The sequence below is a fragment of the Sylvia atricapilla genome, chromosome 17 (genome assembly GCF_009819655.1).
Source record: "Sylvia atricapilla isolate bSylAtr1 chromosome 17, bSylAtr1.pri, whole genome shotgun sequence".
NCBI classification, from domain to species: Eukaryota; Metazoa; Chordata; class Aves; order Passeriformes; family Sylviidae; genus Sylvia; species Sylvia atricapilla.
Window position 1 is genome coordinate 5,606,950 of NC_089156.1, and position 14,617 is coordinate 5,621,566.

General features: G+C 45.1%; 1 protein-coding gene across 2 annotated transcripts in view; it reads left to right on the forward strand.

Annotated features, from left to right (window-relative positions):
• Positions 1 to 7,536, forward strand: part of PI4KA (phosphatidylinositol 4-kinase alpha) — a 54,298-nt gene extending 46,762 nt beyond the window's left edge. For both annotated transcript variants that reach the window (XM_066331378.1, XM_066331379.1), the window contains exons 44-55: positions 278 to 407; positions 525 to 595; positions 1,058 to 1,130; positions 1,272 to 1,342; positions 1,927 to 2,036; positions 2,631 to 2,735; positions 3,181 to 3,306; positions 3,629 to 3,749; positions 4,353 to 4,512; positions 5,365 to 5,454; positions 5,655 to 5,738; positions 6,830 to 7,536. In XM_066331378.1, coding sequence (XP_066187475.1) covers positions 278 to 407; positions 525 to 595; positions 1,058 to 1,130; positions 1,272 to 1,342; positions 1,927 to 2,036; positions 2,631 to 2,735; positions 3,181 to 3,306; positions 3,629 to 3,749; positions 4,353 to 4,512; positions 5,365 to 5,454; positions 5,655 to 5,738; positions 6,830 to 6,881 — 1,193 coding nt within the window. In that variant the 3' untranslated portion in view covers positions 6,882 to 7,536. The remainder of the gene's footprint in view (positions 1 to 277; positions 408 to 524; positions 596 to 1,057; positions 1,131 to 1,271; positions 1,343 to 1,926; positions 2,037 to 2,630; positions 2,736 to 3,180; positions 3,307 to 3,628; positions 3,750 to 4,352; positions 4,513 to 5,364; positions 5,455 to 5,654; positions 5,739 to 6,829) is intronic.
• Positions 7,537 to 14,617: the final 7,081 nt, after the last annotated feature.

Below are 14,617 nucleotides of genomic sequence, written 5' to 3' on the forward strand. Positions count from 1 at the left end.
GACTTGACTCCTTTCCTTTTCTTAGTCCAAACTAAATTTTCTTCCTGCTTCTTGCTTGTCAGGAAGAGTCCTTTCAGCTGGGAAATTCTCTGTTATTTATAGAAGTATGGCCCATTCTGCATCAGTGCCTGATGGAGTTTATCAATTGAGACAGGGTGCTGCTTCCCTCAGTATCTTTTTCTTAATACTATCCAAAGGTGCTTATTTCCATCACCCATATCATTTCACTTTCTGAAATAAGCTTCTGACACAGATGCTTCCGTTTTTTCACGTGCAGCTGACATTGGGGAACTTCTGGAGCAGTTAGTGGAGGAGATAACTGGCTCATTGTCTGGCCCAGCCAAGGAGTTCTACCAACGGGAGTTTGATTTCTTTAATAAAATCACCAATGTTTCAGCCATTATCAAGTAAGTATTGTACTTCAGAAATTGTGCTCTGTTTTTATAAGTTTGAGACAAATTTGAGGCTAGTGTGTAGAGTAATATATAATATGCAGTTAATTAAAAGATAATTCATCTTTCCAGGCCATTCCCTAAAGGAGATGAAAGGAAAAAAGCTTGTTTGAGTGCTCTGTCTGAGGTGAAAGTGCAGCCTGGTAAGATGTGATTTAGTCATATAAAATTGTGGGTTTTTGCATTGAACATGATTATGTATTTTCTGCAAGCAAATCTTGGAATCCTTATGAGTGGCATCTTGTAGAGATTTCAGTTTTGGTGCTGGTGACTGTTCTTGTTTGGTTGTTTCTCTCTTGAAAAAAATTCAAATATTTTTGCCCATTGAATATTTTCTATATGATGCATCAAAACTTACCCAAAAGCAAGTTAGATAATGCATATAATGGATAGAAGTAGCAGTGTTTGTCTGAAGAGGAAGAATAAATAAACTCTTTTGCTTTCTACCTCCTTCTTTTTAAAAAAAGATGTGGATCTCCAGTTTCTCTCTAACATTAATTCAAAACTATGTACTGAAGTTGTAGACACTGACATTGGTTATTGTCCAACTTGCATTGTCTCACTAGTCAGAGGATTTGTCCTCAGCTGTCTGCTTTGTCTTGCAGGCTGTTACTTGCCCAGCAATCCTGAAGCAATTGTTCTGGATATTGACTACAAGTCAGGAACTCCTATGCAGAGGTACCATGCTCTTGTTATATTTATTTTTATTTTATATATATACATGGTTGTTAAGTTAATTAATGACATTCAAGTATTTTTTTATTAATTTTTGTTTGGCTAATTTCACTCATTATCATCTTTGTTTCTACTGGAATTTAGTGCAGCAAAAGCACCCTATCTGGCCAAATTTAAAGTGAAACGATGCGGAGTCAGTGAGCTTGAAAAAGAAGGTCAGTAACTGCAACTTAATCATTGATACTACTAATTAATAGTCAGCAGTTCCTTTAAAACTGCTGCTTTTAGTGACCTGTAGCACTGCAGAAAAATTATTTCTGTGTTGAACTTTATTTGCCATGGTTCAGCTGAGAAATTCAACTGGATCAAAGGAAGAGAGACAAAAATTCTGAAAACTGAAATTTCTTTTAAGTCCCAAGATGCAAGCCACGTAGAGCTCTTGAAGAAATTATAAGTTACTTTAAACCAAAAGAGAAATCCGTGGCCTTTTCTGGGTTTATAGACAGTAGCAAAATCCAGGGTTTGGCAGTTTTTCTCTCACAAGACATTTTGTGGGAGTCTCCAGCTGACTAGCTCAATGCAATGCAGGCATTTATCAGGTAAATCACAAGCACTGGTTTGAGATGTTCTAATTCCAGCAGACAAAGGGAACTCTCTTATGATAGTTACCTCATAAGGCAGAAATATCTGTGGTACACCTGCAGTAAAATGCTGTGGGTTTGAGTGCAGAGGGCTTGTCCTGATAGAAAGTGACTAATTAAAGCCCACGTGTGGGTTTGGCTCGTCTCTCCTGTTGCAGGTCTGCGGTGTCGCTCCAACTCCATTGACGAAAGTGCAGAAGAGGATGAGGACACCCAGAACACCTGCTGGCAGGCTGCCATCTTTAAAGTGGGCGACGACTGCAGACAGGTACAAAGCTGTTGGGCTTTGCACTTAGAGGAGACAGATTTCTAGGGATAATGCATAAGAAGAAAATAATTCTAGAATAGAAATATTTTTCTTTGGAAGTCTGGTCATTTCTGCTAGTTATGGACTGAGAGGGAGAACTGTGTTGTACCCTGAGAGAAATTCTGGTTTGGAAATAAAGGCCATTCTGTCAAGATAGGTTTATCAAGCCTTAAATATTTTTTTTACCGAGTTTATTTTTCAGTTGAGCTATTGGTAATACAGCAGTAATTCCTGAGGCGGGATCTTGTACACTGAAGTTTGATTGATTAAGAGGGAATGCTGGTTATTATCCCTGGAGTTAGTAGCTCTTTTATCAAAGGGTGATAGGCAGTTCATTCTTAGGTGAGCAGTTAAATCATCAGTGTTGCATGCTGCCCAGTCACACAACATTTATCAGTTCCCCTTTTCATTTCCCACATAGTCACATGCACAGGCACACATCTGCACACCTGCTTAACTTAATGCTCACTTCAGAGTTCTTCAGAGCATGTTTATAATCTGGTTTATGACCTGTAACCCCTGCAATGTTTGTGCAATTTTTTTCTTGTCTGACAGGACATGTTAGCTTTACAAATCATCGATCTCTTCAAGAACATATTTCAGCTGGTAGGCCTGGATCTTTTTGTGTTTCCATACAGAGTGGTGGCCACGGCTCCTGGGGTAAGTGGGCAGTTAACTGTAGTGCTGTAGAAAATCATTCCGAATTCAAAAATACTTTCTTCCAGCACACATAAAAATTCCATGCTATAAGGAAGTACGGCCCACATCACTTATGCCAAATATTTGGAGTACCAGCAATAGAAAGAGTCTTTCCTCTCCTGTTTCCTGCTTTTCTAAAGCTCTGAAATTTTGCTGCTTGCAGATGTTGTTTGGTTTCTGGGACTACACTGTGCAAAGCAGTGGAAAGTCACAGAGCTTGTCTTAGTTGCATGGAAATCTTCAAAGACAGGATATACTTTTTTTAATTAACAAACTAGAAATTCTGTATTTGGTGATCTATGGGCTTCCCTATGTTTCTCAGAGAACCTGTATGACTGCCAAGAGCCATGAACAAGATATATTTGGGAGCATACTTTACAAACCTGTTCCTCTTCTTCCCCTCCAGTGTGGTGTTATTGAGTGCATTCCTGACTGCACATCCCGTGACCAGCTGGGCAGGCAGACAGACTTTGGGATGTATGATTATTTTACAAGGCAATATGGAGATGAGTCTACCCTTGCATTCCAGAAGGTAAAATATTAGTGGGAAAGCACGGCAAAAATATCAGCTGAGAGATATTCTACCTATAAGAAATAATGGCAAATAATTGCATAATGACTACTATAATGCTCTGTCTAGTTCCTGATGCTGATAATCTATTTTTAGCTATTAGTGAGTTAGCTAAAGAAGTAATTGCAGCTATACATGTATGGAGTATGTCATGGGACATCATTTCAAACTAGTCATGAATGGAAAAAAAGAAAAAAGCCTTAGTCATCTGTCTCATCTCCTGATGGAGAGTTATTAAATTCTCTAAGTTGTTCTGATTTGTTTTAACTTGTTGTTTGTACAGGCTCGCTATAATTTCATCCGCAGTATGGCTGCCTACAGTCTGCTCCTGTTCCTGCTCCAGATTAAAGACAGGCACAATGGCAACATCATGCTGGACAAACAGGGACACATCATCCATATCGGTCAGTCACATGCACCTCTGAATGTCAGTTACTACCTTTGCCTTCTGCTCGGAAGTATTGCTGATAACAGATAAGCCATTTCCCCTTTGAGATCCATCTGTATCTGATCTCACTCTTTGTAAACATACATGGAAGGTTGTCTGCCTTTTAAGTGTTGTGTGTTTGTGTGGCTGCTTCTGTGTAGATTCAGCTCTGCAAAGTTTTGTCAGGTTCAGGAAAGTATATACATACATATGTATGGATGACACATGTTTATGTACTCATGCATGGATACATGTGTGCAAATACAGAAATGTGTCTTTGGATCCCTTTCCTCACTGCAAGGGTATGAATTAAACTTGACAAGTAAATTTTTATAATTGTGAGGCTGTAAGCTCTGCTTTAGCTTGGCTTTTCTGGAACTGCACAAATATTTCAGCAGTTTATTTGATATCACCATTCTTACATCGATTCTCATGTCATGGTGTTGATGCTTTTGTTGTTATTCTTAGACTTCACCAAAGCTTTTTTCCAGTTGGAGTTAAAATGTTTACATTAATACATGCAATCAACCTCTCTTGCTTCTATATAAAGTTTATGAGGCGGTTTATCTTTTGTGCACAGATTTTGGATTCATGTTTGAAAGCTCACCTGGTGGAAACCTGGGTTGGGAGCCTGACATTAAACTGACTGATGAGATGGTGATGATAATGGGAGGGAAAATGGAGGCAACGCCATTCAAATGGTTTATGGAGATGTGTGTCAGAGGCTATCTGGCAGTCAGGTAAGGTGTTCTTAACTGCTCAGAGTGGAAGTTCTTGCATGCCCAAAGCCAGATGAGAAGATAAATAATAACAAATGTTGATTCATAGGGAGTCTGAGCCTGTTGACTGTCCTGGTATGTTACAAACTTTGAAACAATGCAATAATCCTTCTATTTACAGCTTATCTTAGTGGTATTTTTTCTGTCTTTTTGCTATATTGTAAAATTTTATATATTCAGTTTATAAATGTGATGTTTCACACATTTCCTCACACAATTTAGTGCGCTGTCGATACAACAAGAAACTACTGTCTTGGAGTCCAGATAATTTTGGTTCCTTGAGGGGAAACAGTCTGGACAAAGTTCTTGTGTCAAAGCAGATGTGTCACTCGAGCAGTAGAGTAATAGCCTAGTAGATAATAAATGTTCTGAGCAAGAGGACAGGAAGGAGAAGGGAAGCTGAGCTGATGTAGCAAAGAATTACACAGAGTAATTAAGATTAAAAGATAGATAGTATGTTCCTGTGATGTTGCTGGTTTCAGCCTTTTGTACTGTTCTGGTGCATTGCTTCACCTTTCTGATGCCAAAAAAATGTTGGCTAAAGCATTACTTTGCATAATCCTTCTTGAGACCATCTTGCAGCATTCTGACTACCTGACAGTCCAGCATAAAGGAGTGACATTTAATTAAAGTGACAGATTGCAAACAATGGTGTAGCTTCACCAGCAAATGTGAGAGGATTATCTATGTTGATTTAATTACAGAAAAAGGTGGGATCCAGCTCGTTGAACTCCTCAGCTTGTGTGCTTTTCCTGCTAAGGCTGCAGGAGTTTGAGTGCTCTGACATTTTTTTTCCCTCTTTTTTTTCTCTAGGCCTTACATGGATGCAGTTGTCTCACTGGTTACACTGATGTTGGATACAGGGCTGCCCTGTTTCCGAGGGCAGACAATCAAGCTGTTGAAGTAAGTCAGCAATATGTGTGAACTGGAAAATGTTTTTTATTAAAACGTTCTGTCACTTGTACCAAGTGGTTTCACAAGAAGTAGGTACTTGCAGCAAGTGAAATCACACCCGCCTGAGCTTGTGCAAAGACACATTTATACTGTGTTGAAAGGAAACCTCAGTAATTTTCTCTTATTTGATTGTGATTTTCTGCATATAGGCACAGGTTCAGCCCCAACATGACTGAAAGGGAAGCTGCAACTTTCATCATCAAGATCATCCAGAATTGTTTCCTTAGCAACAGGTTTGGCTTCTATGCATGTCTTCTCCCTATGGCTAAAGGAAGGTCATCAGTCTTCAAGCAGGGCTGAAAAGTAGTTTCAGCAGTCAAAAATTTTTGAGGCTTTGATATTCAGATAGTGCAGGGATAGCAGTTTTGTTTCTGAATGTGCTGCATCTCCTCTCTTTTGTACAGGGAAAGAAGACTTAAGTCCAGGAAGGTCAAATAGCAAGGCTGGTTAGTCTAAAGAATAAATGAAATAGTTAAACATCTTAAGTGCGTGTTTTATTATGTTAGATAATACAGAGTTTGTGAGATATATTGGAGAGTCTAATACAAACTCTTGAGTAGTCCCAAATGGGGTCAGCTGGAGACCAGTTACAGCTCAGGTACCAGTTACCTGGCTCAGATACAGCCCCACTAGAGTGGATGTTCCAGTGCTTGCTAATGCACCTGCTCAGAATCTTAGATTAATTAATACTGAAGGCAGTGACATTGCTGTGTGAATGGCCAGAACCAGCTTAGTTCTGACAAGCTTGAACTTTTCTACCTGTGGCATGGTTAATCTGTGACCTGAATAAGCTCTGCCCAGGGATAGTTGAGTTATCTGTAACAAGCTGGGATTTATTTGCTCAGTCACTCATCAGAGATGCTGCTGTTAATGCTGTTATTTCCCCTGCACTTCTATTTTCATTATTATCATTCTCCTTAATTAAGATTACTTTTATTTCCACATAATACTGTCTCCATGCAGCCCTGAGGATCTTGATTTGTTCATTATGCATTTCCTTCTCCTAACACAAACTGCAAATGCCATGTGATGTGCTTGTGGCTTATCCAAACACAGGATCCAAGCTGCTGATGCTGTTGCCACACTGAGAAGTGTGGAAATACTTTTTTAACTATTTTAAACAAGAGCAGGATGTTTTGTGCTGTCCATAACAGTAACTGGGCCTTCACAATGCCTTCAAAGAATGGAGAGCTAGTTTTGATTAGCAGCTGATTTCCTTCACCCATGTTTTGTCTCTGTGGGATCCTGAATGGATGTTTCTTGACAATGAGTGCAGTGTTTTTTTAAACTCTTACTTACCTCTGGCATTGCTTTTCTTCTCTAGGAGTAGAACATATGACATGATCCAGTACTACCAGAATGACATCCCCTACTAGACACTAGAGATCCACTGCCCAAGTGAAACGTGCAACCCCGTGCCCTCACTCCAAGCTTGTGACAAACAGGAGATGCTCTGTCACACCTCGCTATCTTCCACCCTCTGTGTGTGTGTGTACGTGCTGGGTACATGTTTCCTGGACATTGCAACAATCAGTTCTGATTCATTCCTTTCTCTGTACCAGGTTATATGTATTACTGTTTTTCCCTGGATTTTTGGAGTTGGGTTGCAATCACAATAAAAGTTGTATTACGATTATGAATGTGGGAAAGTGGTAAAGCGTGAGGAGTTCAATAATTTTTCATGCAATGCAAGGGTTTTGTAATATCTTAAAAAAAGTAAATTAAACCCTTTCCTGCACAATTGCACAAAATGCCATGGAAAGGAAGAGTATGGATTTCTCATTGGAAACAGAAATGTTAACTTGTTCCAGTTTTACTGTAGAAAAAGCTTGATAATCATCCAAGGTGGTGATGTCTGTGTAGCTGTGTTCATACTTTGCACTGTAAATGGTCCCTGCTACATGGTCAGTATTTCATATGTACATGAAGAATGTATTTTTTCCTTTTGTGTGTTTTAAAGAGAGACTCTACTGAAGATATATTTAATCTACAAAATGTAATAAAAGACGTTAGACTTCGTGTCTGTTGCAAGCGTTTTGCCCTGTGCTGTTTTTAGTGCATATACATCACTCTGCACATCTGTGTACTGTTCATTATATTATGCCCTTTCTAATAGAGAAATCTAATTTCTTCTTCAGCTGCTTGTACATCTCAAGTGACATTTTTTTATTAGTAAAGTAAACGTTCAGTGCAAGAGCTGAAATGTAGGACCAAGGTAAAGCTCCCCAGTGTTGCCGAATAACGGCCTCAGTCCTGGGCTGGGACATAGGTCTTTTGGTTTTGTTTTTTCTTTTTTCCTCTTTCTACATGCTTGTCCTTCTACATGGGCTCTTCAACACAGGGACTGTCCTCTCTTAAGGCGATTTTTTTCCTCTCTTTAGGGGGTTTTCCCGTTTTTGGAGCTTTTCCTCAGTGTCCGGGTCGTGCCCTCAGGGAAGAAGCGGGAGCCGGGCCTGGGCGGGCCCCGGGGCGCCCCCTGGCGGACCCCGCCCCTGCGGCGAGCGGGAGCGCCGGCCTGGGGGACAGCGGGGGCTTGGGGGACACCGCGGTCTGAGGGGACACCGCGGTCTGAGGGGACACGGGGCCTGGGGGACACGGGGCCTGAGGGGACACCGCCGTCTGAGGGGACACCGGGCCTGGGGGACACCGGGGTCTGAGGGGACACCGGGCCTGGGGGACACGGGGCCTGGGGGACACCGCGGTCTGAGGGGACACGAGGCCTGGGGGGACACCGCGGTCTGAGGGGACACGAGGCCTGGGGGACACCGGGGACTGAGGGGACACCGGGGTCTGAGGGGACACCGGGCCTGGGGGACACCGGGGTCTGGGGGGACACCGGGGTCTGAGGGGACACGGGCCTGAGCGACATGCAGTGCTGAGGGACACCCGCACCTGAGGGGACACCCAGTGCTGAGGGGACACCGGGGCGTGGGAGACACCGGGGCCTGGGGACCCAGTGCTGAGGGTACAGCCCGGCCTGAGGGACAGACACCCAGTGCTGAGGGTACAGCCCGGCCTGAGGGGACACCCAGTGCTGAGGGTACAGCCCGGCCTGAGGGACAGACACCCAGTGCTGAGGGTACAGCCCGGCCTGAGGGACAGACGCCCAGTGCTGAGGGTACAGCCCGGCCTGAGGGACAGACACCCAGTGCTGAGGGTACAGCCCGGCCTGAGGGGACAGACGCCCAGTGCTGAGGGTACAGCCCGGCCTGAGGGACAGACGCCCAGTGCTGAGGGTACAGCCCGGCCTGAGGGACAGACACCCAGTGCTGAGGGTACAGCCCGGCCTGAGGGACAGACACCCAGTGCTGAGGGTACAGCCCGGCCTGAGGGACAGACACCCAGTGCTGAGGGTACAGCCCGGCCTGAGGGACAGACACCCAGTGCTGAGGGTACAGCCCGGCCTGAGGGACAGACACCCAGTGCTGAGGGTACAGCCTGGCCTGAGGGACAGACACCCAGTGCTGAGGGGCCGGCGGCACACAGCCCCCAGGGGTGAAGGGTGGAGGCTGCGTGAGGAAGAACGAGCCCCGAGGGCTGGACGCACACACCGTCCCGGAGCACAGCGGGTGAGTGGGACATGGCGGGCTCGGCGCTGAGGGGCGGAGGTGTCGTCAGGGAGACCCAGCCGTGAGGTGGGCCCAGCCCTGAGGTGCGGGGTTCATGCGAGGGCCGCGGTTTCCGGACGCAGCTGTGACCCCGAGGGATGTGGTTTGGGGCTGTGGCTGCCCAGGCCGGGGTGTTCCTCAGAAGCTGGGCTGTTGCGGGAGGTCAGGGTGCTCCCTGTCTGTGGGGATGGTAGGCAGATGATAGGGCGGTGCCCACGCCTTCCCCTCGGGAGTGTGCATTTCTGATCAGCTCTGAGTCAGCTTTTCAGTCTCCCGGCGTGTCCCTGGGGCCCAGGCAGCAGTAGCTGCTCAGGGGCACCTCATTCTCTGCAGAGAAAGGAGCTGCTCTGAGCTCCCAGCTCAGGAGCCTGCGAGGAGACAGCCAAGGCTGCGTGGGTTGGCTCTGCCTTCAGGGTGGGGCTTGTGTGTGGTGCAGTGGAGGGCCCGTTCTTTTTCCAGGGTGGGCTACATTCTACATTCACACCTGCTTTTGCCATGTTAAAGTGGGTCTGTCTCTTGCCTGTGCAGTGGGTGGCACACAGCGAAGTGGGCTCTGAGCCCCTTTTCTCATTATGGGGAAGTGCCACTGGCTTTCTAAAGAGGTTTGGAGGCTCATCAGGGAGAAGCAGCATGCAAGAACTGCTTTAATTATTGATTTAATTCAGATTTATTATATAACCAACTGGGACATGGAGTAATTTTGGTGCTCTGTGCCTGCGGCTAGTTGGACCTATTTAGGCTCCATAGGAAAGGAGCTGATTGACACTACAAATGTGGTAAACTTCCTCACACCTTTCCTTTAACGAGGAGCAGGTGGAGTGAGATGATGCGAAGCTTCTTCTCATGGGAGGTGGTCAGGAGTTCTAATATTTTGTTAAGTCAATGCTGATATGCATGTACTTTCCTGCACCTCAAAATAAATCTACCGTGTTAAAAATATCTAGGGGTAGAAGTGAGTAATTAGCTGGTGAATAGTAATATTAGAAATAATAAATGGAGCTCTGGTACTCAGAAAGCCACTCCTAGTTGCAAATCTCAAACCACATAGCAATTTGTGTGTATTCTAGCACAGGATGCCCAGAATTTGCTGGAATGCAATTAAGGCCATCCAGGGTTTTGTATCGGGACGTGAATGGGTATGAGTGTTCTTCACACTGCTTGCTTCAGTCAGGCTGTCTGGAGAGCTGATGTTAGTTCCTTCTCTCGAGTTTCTTCAGAGAAATGAAAGCAGCTGAAGTCAATTGAATGTAGTTACTCTAAGAACAAGCTCGTTTGCAGTATGGTCCTGAAAACTCAAATGGCTGCATTTGAGATATCATGGATGTTTCATTTCGTGCTGCTATGAAGCTTGAAGAATGTTGTGAACGTGTTAAATCTCCGTGTTAGCAGAAATTATAGGCTCCTGTGACTTCTGTTCTCACTGTAGTGGCAGGGGAGCTCTGGTGTGTGCCAGAGCTCACCTGACATCTGCAGATTTCATTTTCTCAAGTTGACTGTGACTTCTTCCCTTCTCCTCCCCTCAGGGTTCCTTCCTGCAGCACAGACCTGGGAGAAAACTCCCCTGTAATTGAGTGTCCACTGAGATATGGAGGGGATTAGGCTGTGTACATTTAATCATACAAGGCAGTACCCTGAAGAGTCCTCCTAAATGGGTTGTGTGCTGTATCTTCCTCCAGGGAGACTGAGGAGCTGAGAATACTGAGCCTCCCCACAATACTGCAAGTGCTTCGAAGATACTGAATCAATGCAGTTGGAGACACCACAGACTTATCTCACCTTCATCCTCCCACCAGGGAAGGATATGCCCTTGACACGAGGCTGGCAGGACTTTCAGAAGTTACTCAGGTAATTAGAACAGGTAGAATTAAGACCTACATGAAGGTATTGTGAAGGATTTTGTCTCTGAACTTAACGCCAGAATACGTCCTGATGTCTGTGCAGCCTTGGGAGAAAAGTCACATCAAAAAAAAAGGGGAAAAAACTGCTCATTAAAAAAAAAATTAAAAAAACTAAGGAAAGATGCTCCTATAGTTTCTCCACTCTCAGAAATTCTCAGTCATGGTGAGAGACAGACTTCCTGGGCCAATACCCACTGCAGTTCTTTCTGCATTGGCCATGCATGCAAAGAGCCTTTAAGAAAGGAGCAAAATTTATAGTGATTCATTTGCATCTGATGGGCCCGGGGTTCAGCGCTACTGGTAACTTGATCAGCACTATTCAAATGCTAATCTCATTATGTGTGTTAGAGACCGGAGCTCGGCAGTCCACCTCCGTTAGCACAACGTGCCCGTGTGATGTTCTGGCTGGTGCACGGGGTCGCGGGACCCCCTGCAGGCGCCCGGCACATGCTGCACACACATCGGGGCTGATGTGGGCAGGGCAGGGGAGCTCGGTGGAGGAGCCAATGGAGAGTCAGCACGGAAAGAGGAGTTCTCTTCGGAAAAATGCTGGAGAGAGAGGAAGGGTTTGAGGCCAACGGAGTGGTTTGGATAAGATTTTTTTCTTCCTTTGTATCATAAATATGTCCATCCTTTCCCTTTGCTTCCACATGAATGCTATTAAAAAAAAAAAAAAAAAAAAAAAAAAAACCAAAAACCAAAAAAAAAAAAAAAAAAAAACAAAACAAAACAAAAAAAAACCCAAGCTGTTCTGAATGTACATACAGCTTCAAGCACAACTAATTCTTTGACTTTTTGAAAAATATTATGCCTGTGCTGTTTGGTGTTAAGACCTGGCAGTTTTGCTTGTTCCATGTACCAAGGACTAAAATCTGCTCAAGACAGCATGCACAAGGGATCCTTTCTAGACAAAGGCTGCCTGACAGAACCTTGTTACTGACATGTGCTAAGGATGCAAAGGATCCCTGCCTCACACTGTTACCTGCAGTTCATGGATTGGTTTGTTGGAGTTTTTTGGTACCTCATCTGTTTCTGTAAGGATTTGGGAGGCCACAGGGGTTATACTCCTGAAGAAGGAAGATTTGTAAGGTGACATGCTGTAATTATTAAATAAGCTACTTAGCTGGCAGGAGCAGATGAACTCTGGTAATGTGCAGCCCTGGCACCAGCTGGTTTAGTAACTAGCACAGCCTCCCCTGAAGGAGTGGATTTGTGCTGGGCCCTTGCCACTGCAGCAGCCCTGTGCCTAAAGCTTTGTAGTTACAGGTGACAGCTTTGTGTTTATTTCCTGTACAGTGGCCTAATAGCAGCGATAATGTTGCTGTGAGTCGTGTTACTCTAACGCTGCCCTCTCCAGGGTCAGCACGGCCATGGGGAGCCTCAGTGCTTACAGTGGCACTGAGAAACTGTGACCAAGCTTGTGTTTAGTTTTATTAACGTTCCACGTGGCTCTGCTGCCAGCTGATAGAGCAGAACAGGAGGGTGACACAGTGACACAGATAAGTAATCTCAGTAATCACACAGGCAAACAACAAAGGCTGTTCACTGAGGGGAGAGGTTCCCTACATGACTGCATTCAGGTATCTCTTCCCAAGGAAACCATGGCAGCCAAAAGGGGAAAGGAATTGGAAGTTGTTATTAATACAAGTGCTCACACAAAGACTGCTACATACCCTGATGGTCCACATACATCTTCTGGAACTAAAAACCCTTCATGGGTAACAGGCAGAGCTAGGATTGTGTCTCGATCTCTTCTTAAGCAAGTAGTCCCAGCTTTGCAGTGGTGGCCGTGCTTTGCGAACCTTTAGAGCTCCGGCAGTCAGAGCCCGATGCTGAACTCGGGGCTGGGCTCTGACCAGCACGTGGAGCTGAGCGGCGCTGACTGCGCTCCGTCCTTAGCCGAGATCCCGCCCGTGGTCCCGGCCTCGCTCCCTGCAGGCTCGCAGCTCTGCGGCTGGGCGGCAGAGGGCACTCCGAAACAAGCCACCGTGCCTGGGACACGGGACCGAGCGACTGAGCAGGCACAGATCTGCCGTTCCTGTACAGCGGACAAGTCTGGCGGGGAAAACCTTGCCGTGACCTTTACTTGTGACATATCTGTCACAGCACGCACTGAGTGCTGGAGCTAGCGAGTACCTGAATATCAGATATGAAATTGCTCAAGAGCTTGGCTGTTTGTATTCCAGCATATTCTGCTGGGGAGGTTTTTGACCTTCCAAGGGACAAAAAGGAAATGTGTTTTGCTGGCTCTGCACTGTTGTGTCAGGTGAAGCCTTTAAATATATGGGTGTCCTCTGGTATAGCAAGCATGCAGAAATCCATAGTGCATTTACCAAAAACCCAGAGGTTTGTCGTGGTAGCTCTCCTTGTTGTTATCACACTGTATTGGATGGGCAGCAGCTGTAGCAGCTCCAGAGGTGGCTGCATTTCTGTGTTGCTGTGCATGCACGTTTTTGGAAAGCTTCCTTGAGGTGAAAGGTACTCTATATGCAGGCTCTGATGTAAGTTATCTGTTATTTTTAGGTTTGTGTCCTTACTAAAAATTAAGACTTGCCCTATATAACAGTAGCTGAGCATTCTCTCTTCCCTTTGAGCAGCTTGCCTTGGGCTTCACCTTAGTGGTAGACCTAGTGAGTAGATGGCACAGTGAAGTCTTTAAGCTTCATAGAATAAGTGCAACACGGGTGATAGGATGGGGGAAGGAAACAGATCCAAGAGAAGAAAACACCTTGGTGCAGCTATAAAAGTTAATTGATTTTGGATAATTCCTGTGGTCATTTTGAATCCATGCAAACAGTAGTCGAAAGTCTTCCCTACGCTGTCTGTGACCAAGGTGGAATGGGGTGTGTGGAATCCTCTGCCATGAAGATAGCCCTGGTCTGTGTGTTACCAGGCTTAAAATCCAGTGTCTCAGGAGAGATCCCAAAAGAACCCGGGGTTTTGAAAAGTGCTTTCTCCCTCTTACCCCATATGTAAATTGGGATTTGAATTAGATTTTAGCATCAAGCCTGACCTTTTAGGCTGCAGCTCTAGACAATAAAGAAGGAAGCAAGTCCAGCTGCAGCTGTGGTTGTGTCACAGATCAGAGCTCAGAGGGACACATAAATATACAGTAATTTCAAGCTCATTATCCTGCAGACACAAAGACGAGATCAGAGGGAAGGATTAAGCTCTAGGTTAGAAGACAAACCTGCCAAGGAAACACTTGAGCTGGATCCATGATGAAACCTCAGATAGACCTCAGGAACCTGAAAACCCACTTCATTGCCAGGACAGTGCTGAAATGGGCAGATTTTTTTTTGCCTCTCTGCTGACACTGTGATCATTCTTCCAATCTGAACAGTTTTCTTTCCTTTGAGATGCAGCTCTTATCAGCCTGTGGGGCGAGTGACTCAGTGCAGTGCCTGAGGTTATGGCAACAGGGCTGATGGTGACTTTGTTTCTCCTCATCAGCTGAGCCCGGAAAACCAAGCATGTTTGTGTTCCTGCTTTGTCTTAGCTGAAAGGTAAAACTCCTAAGCTTACATTTCATTGACTGAAAACAAGACTAGGTTTAAGAGCAGGTACATCAGTTCCTAGCTTCATCGAGGAGAAGGAATCCATGTT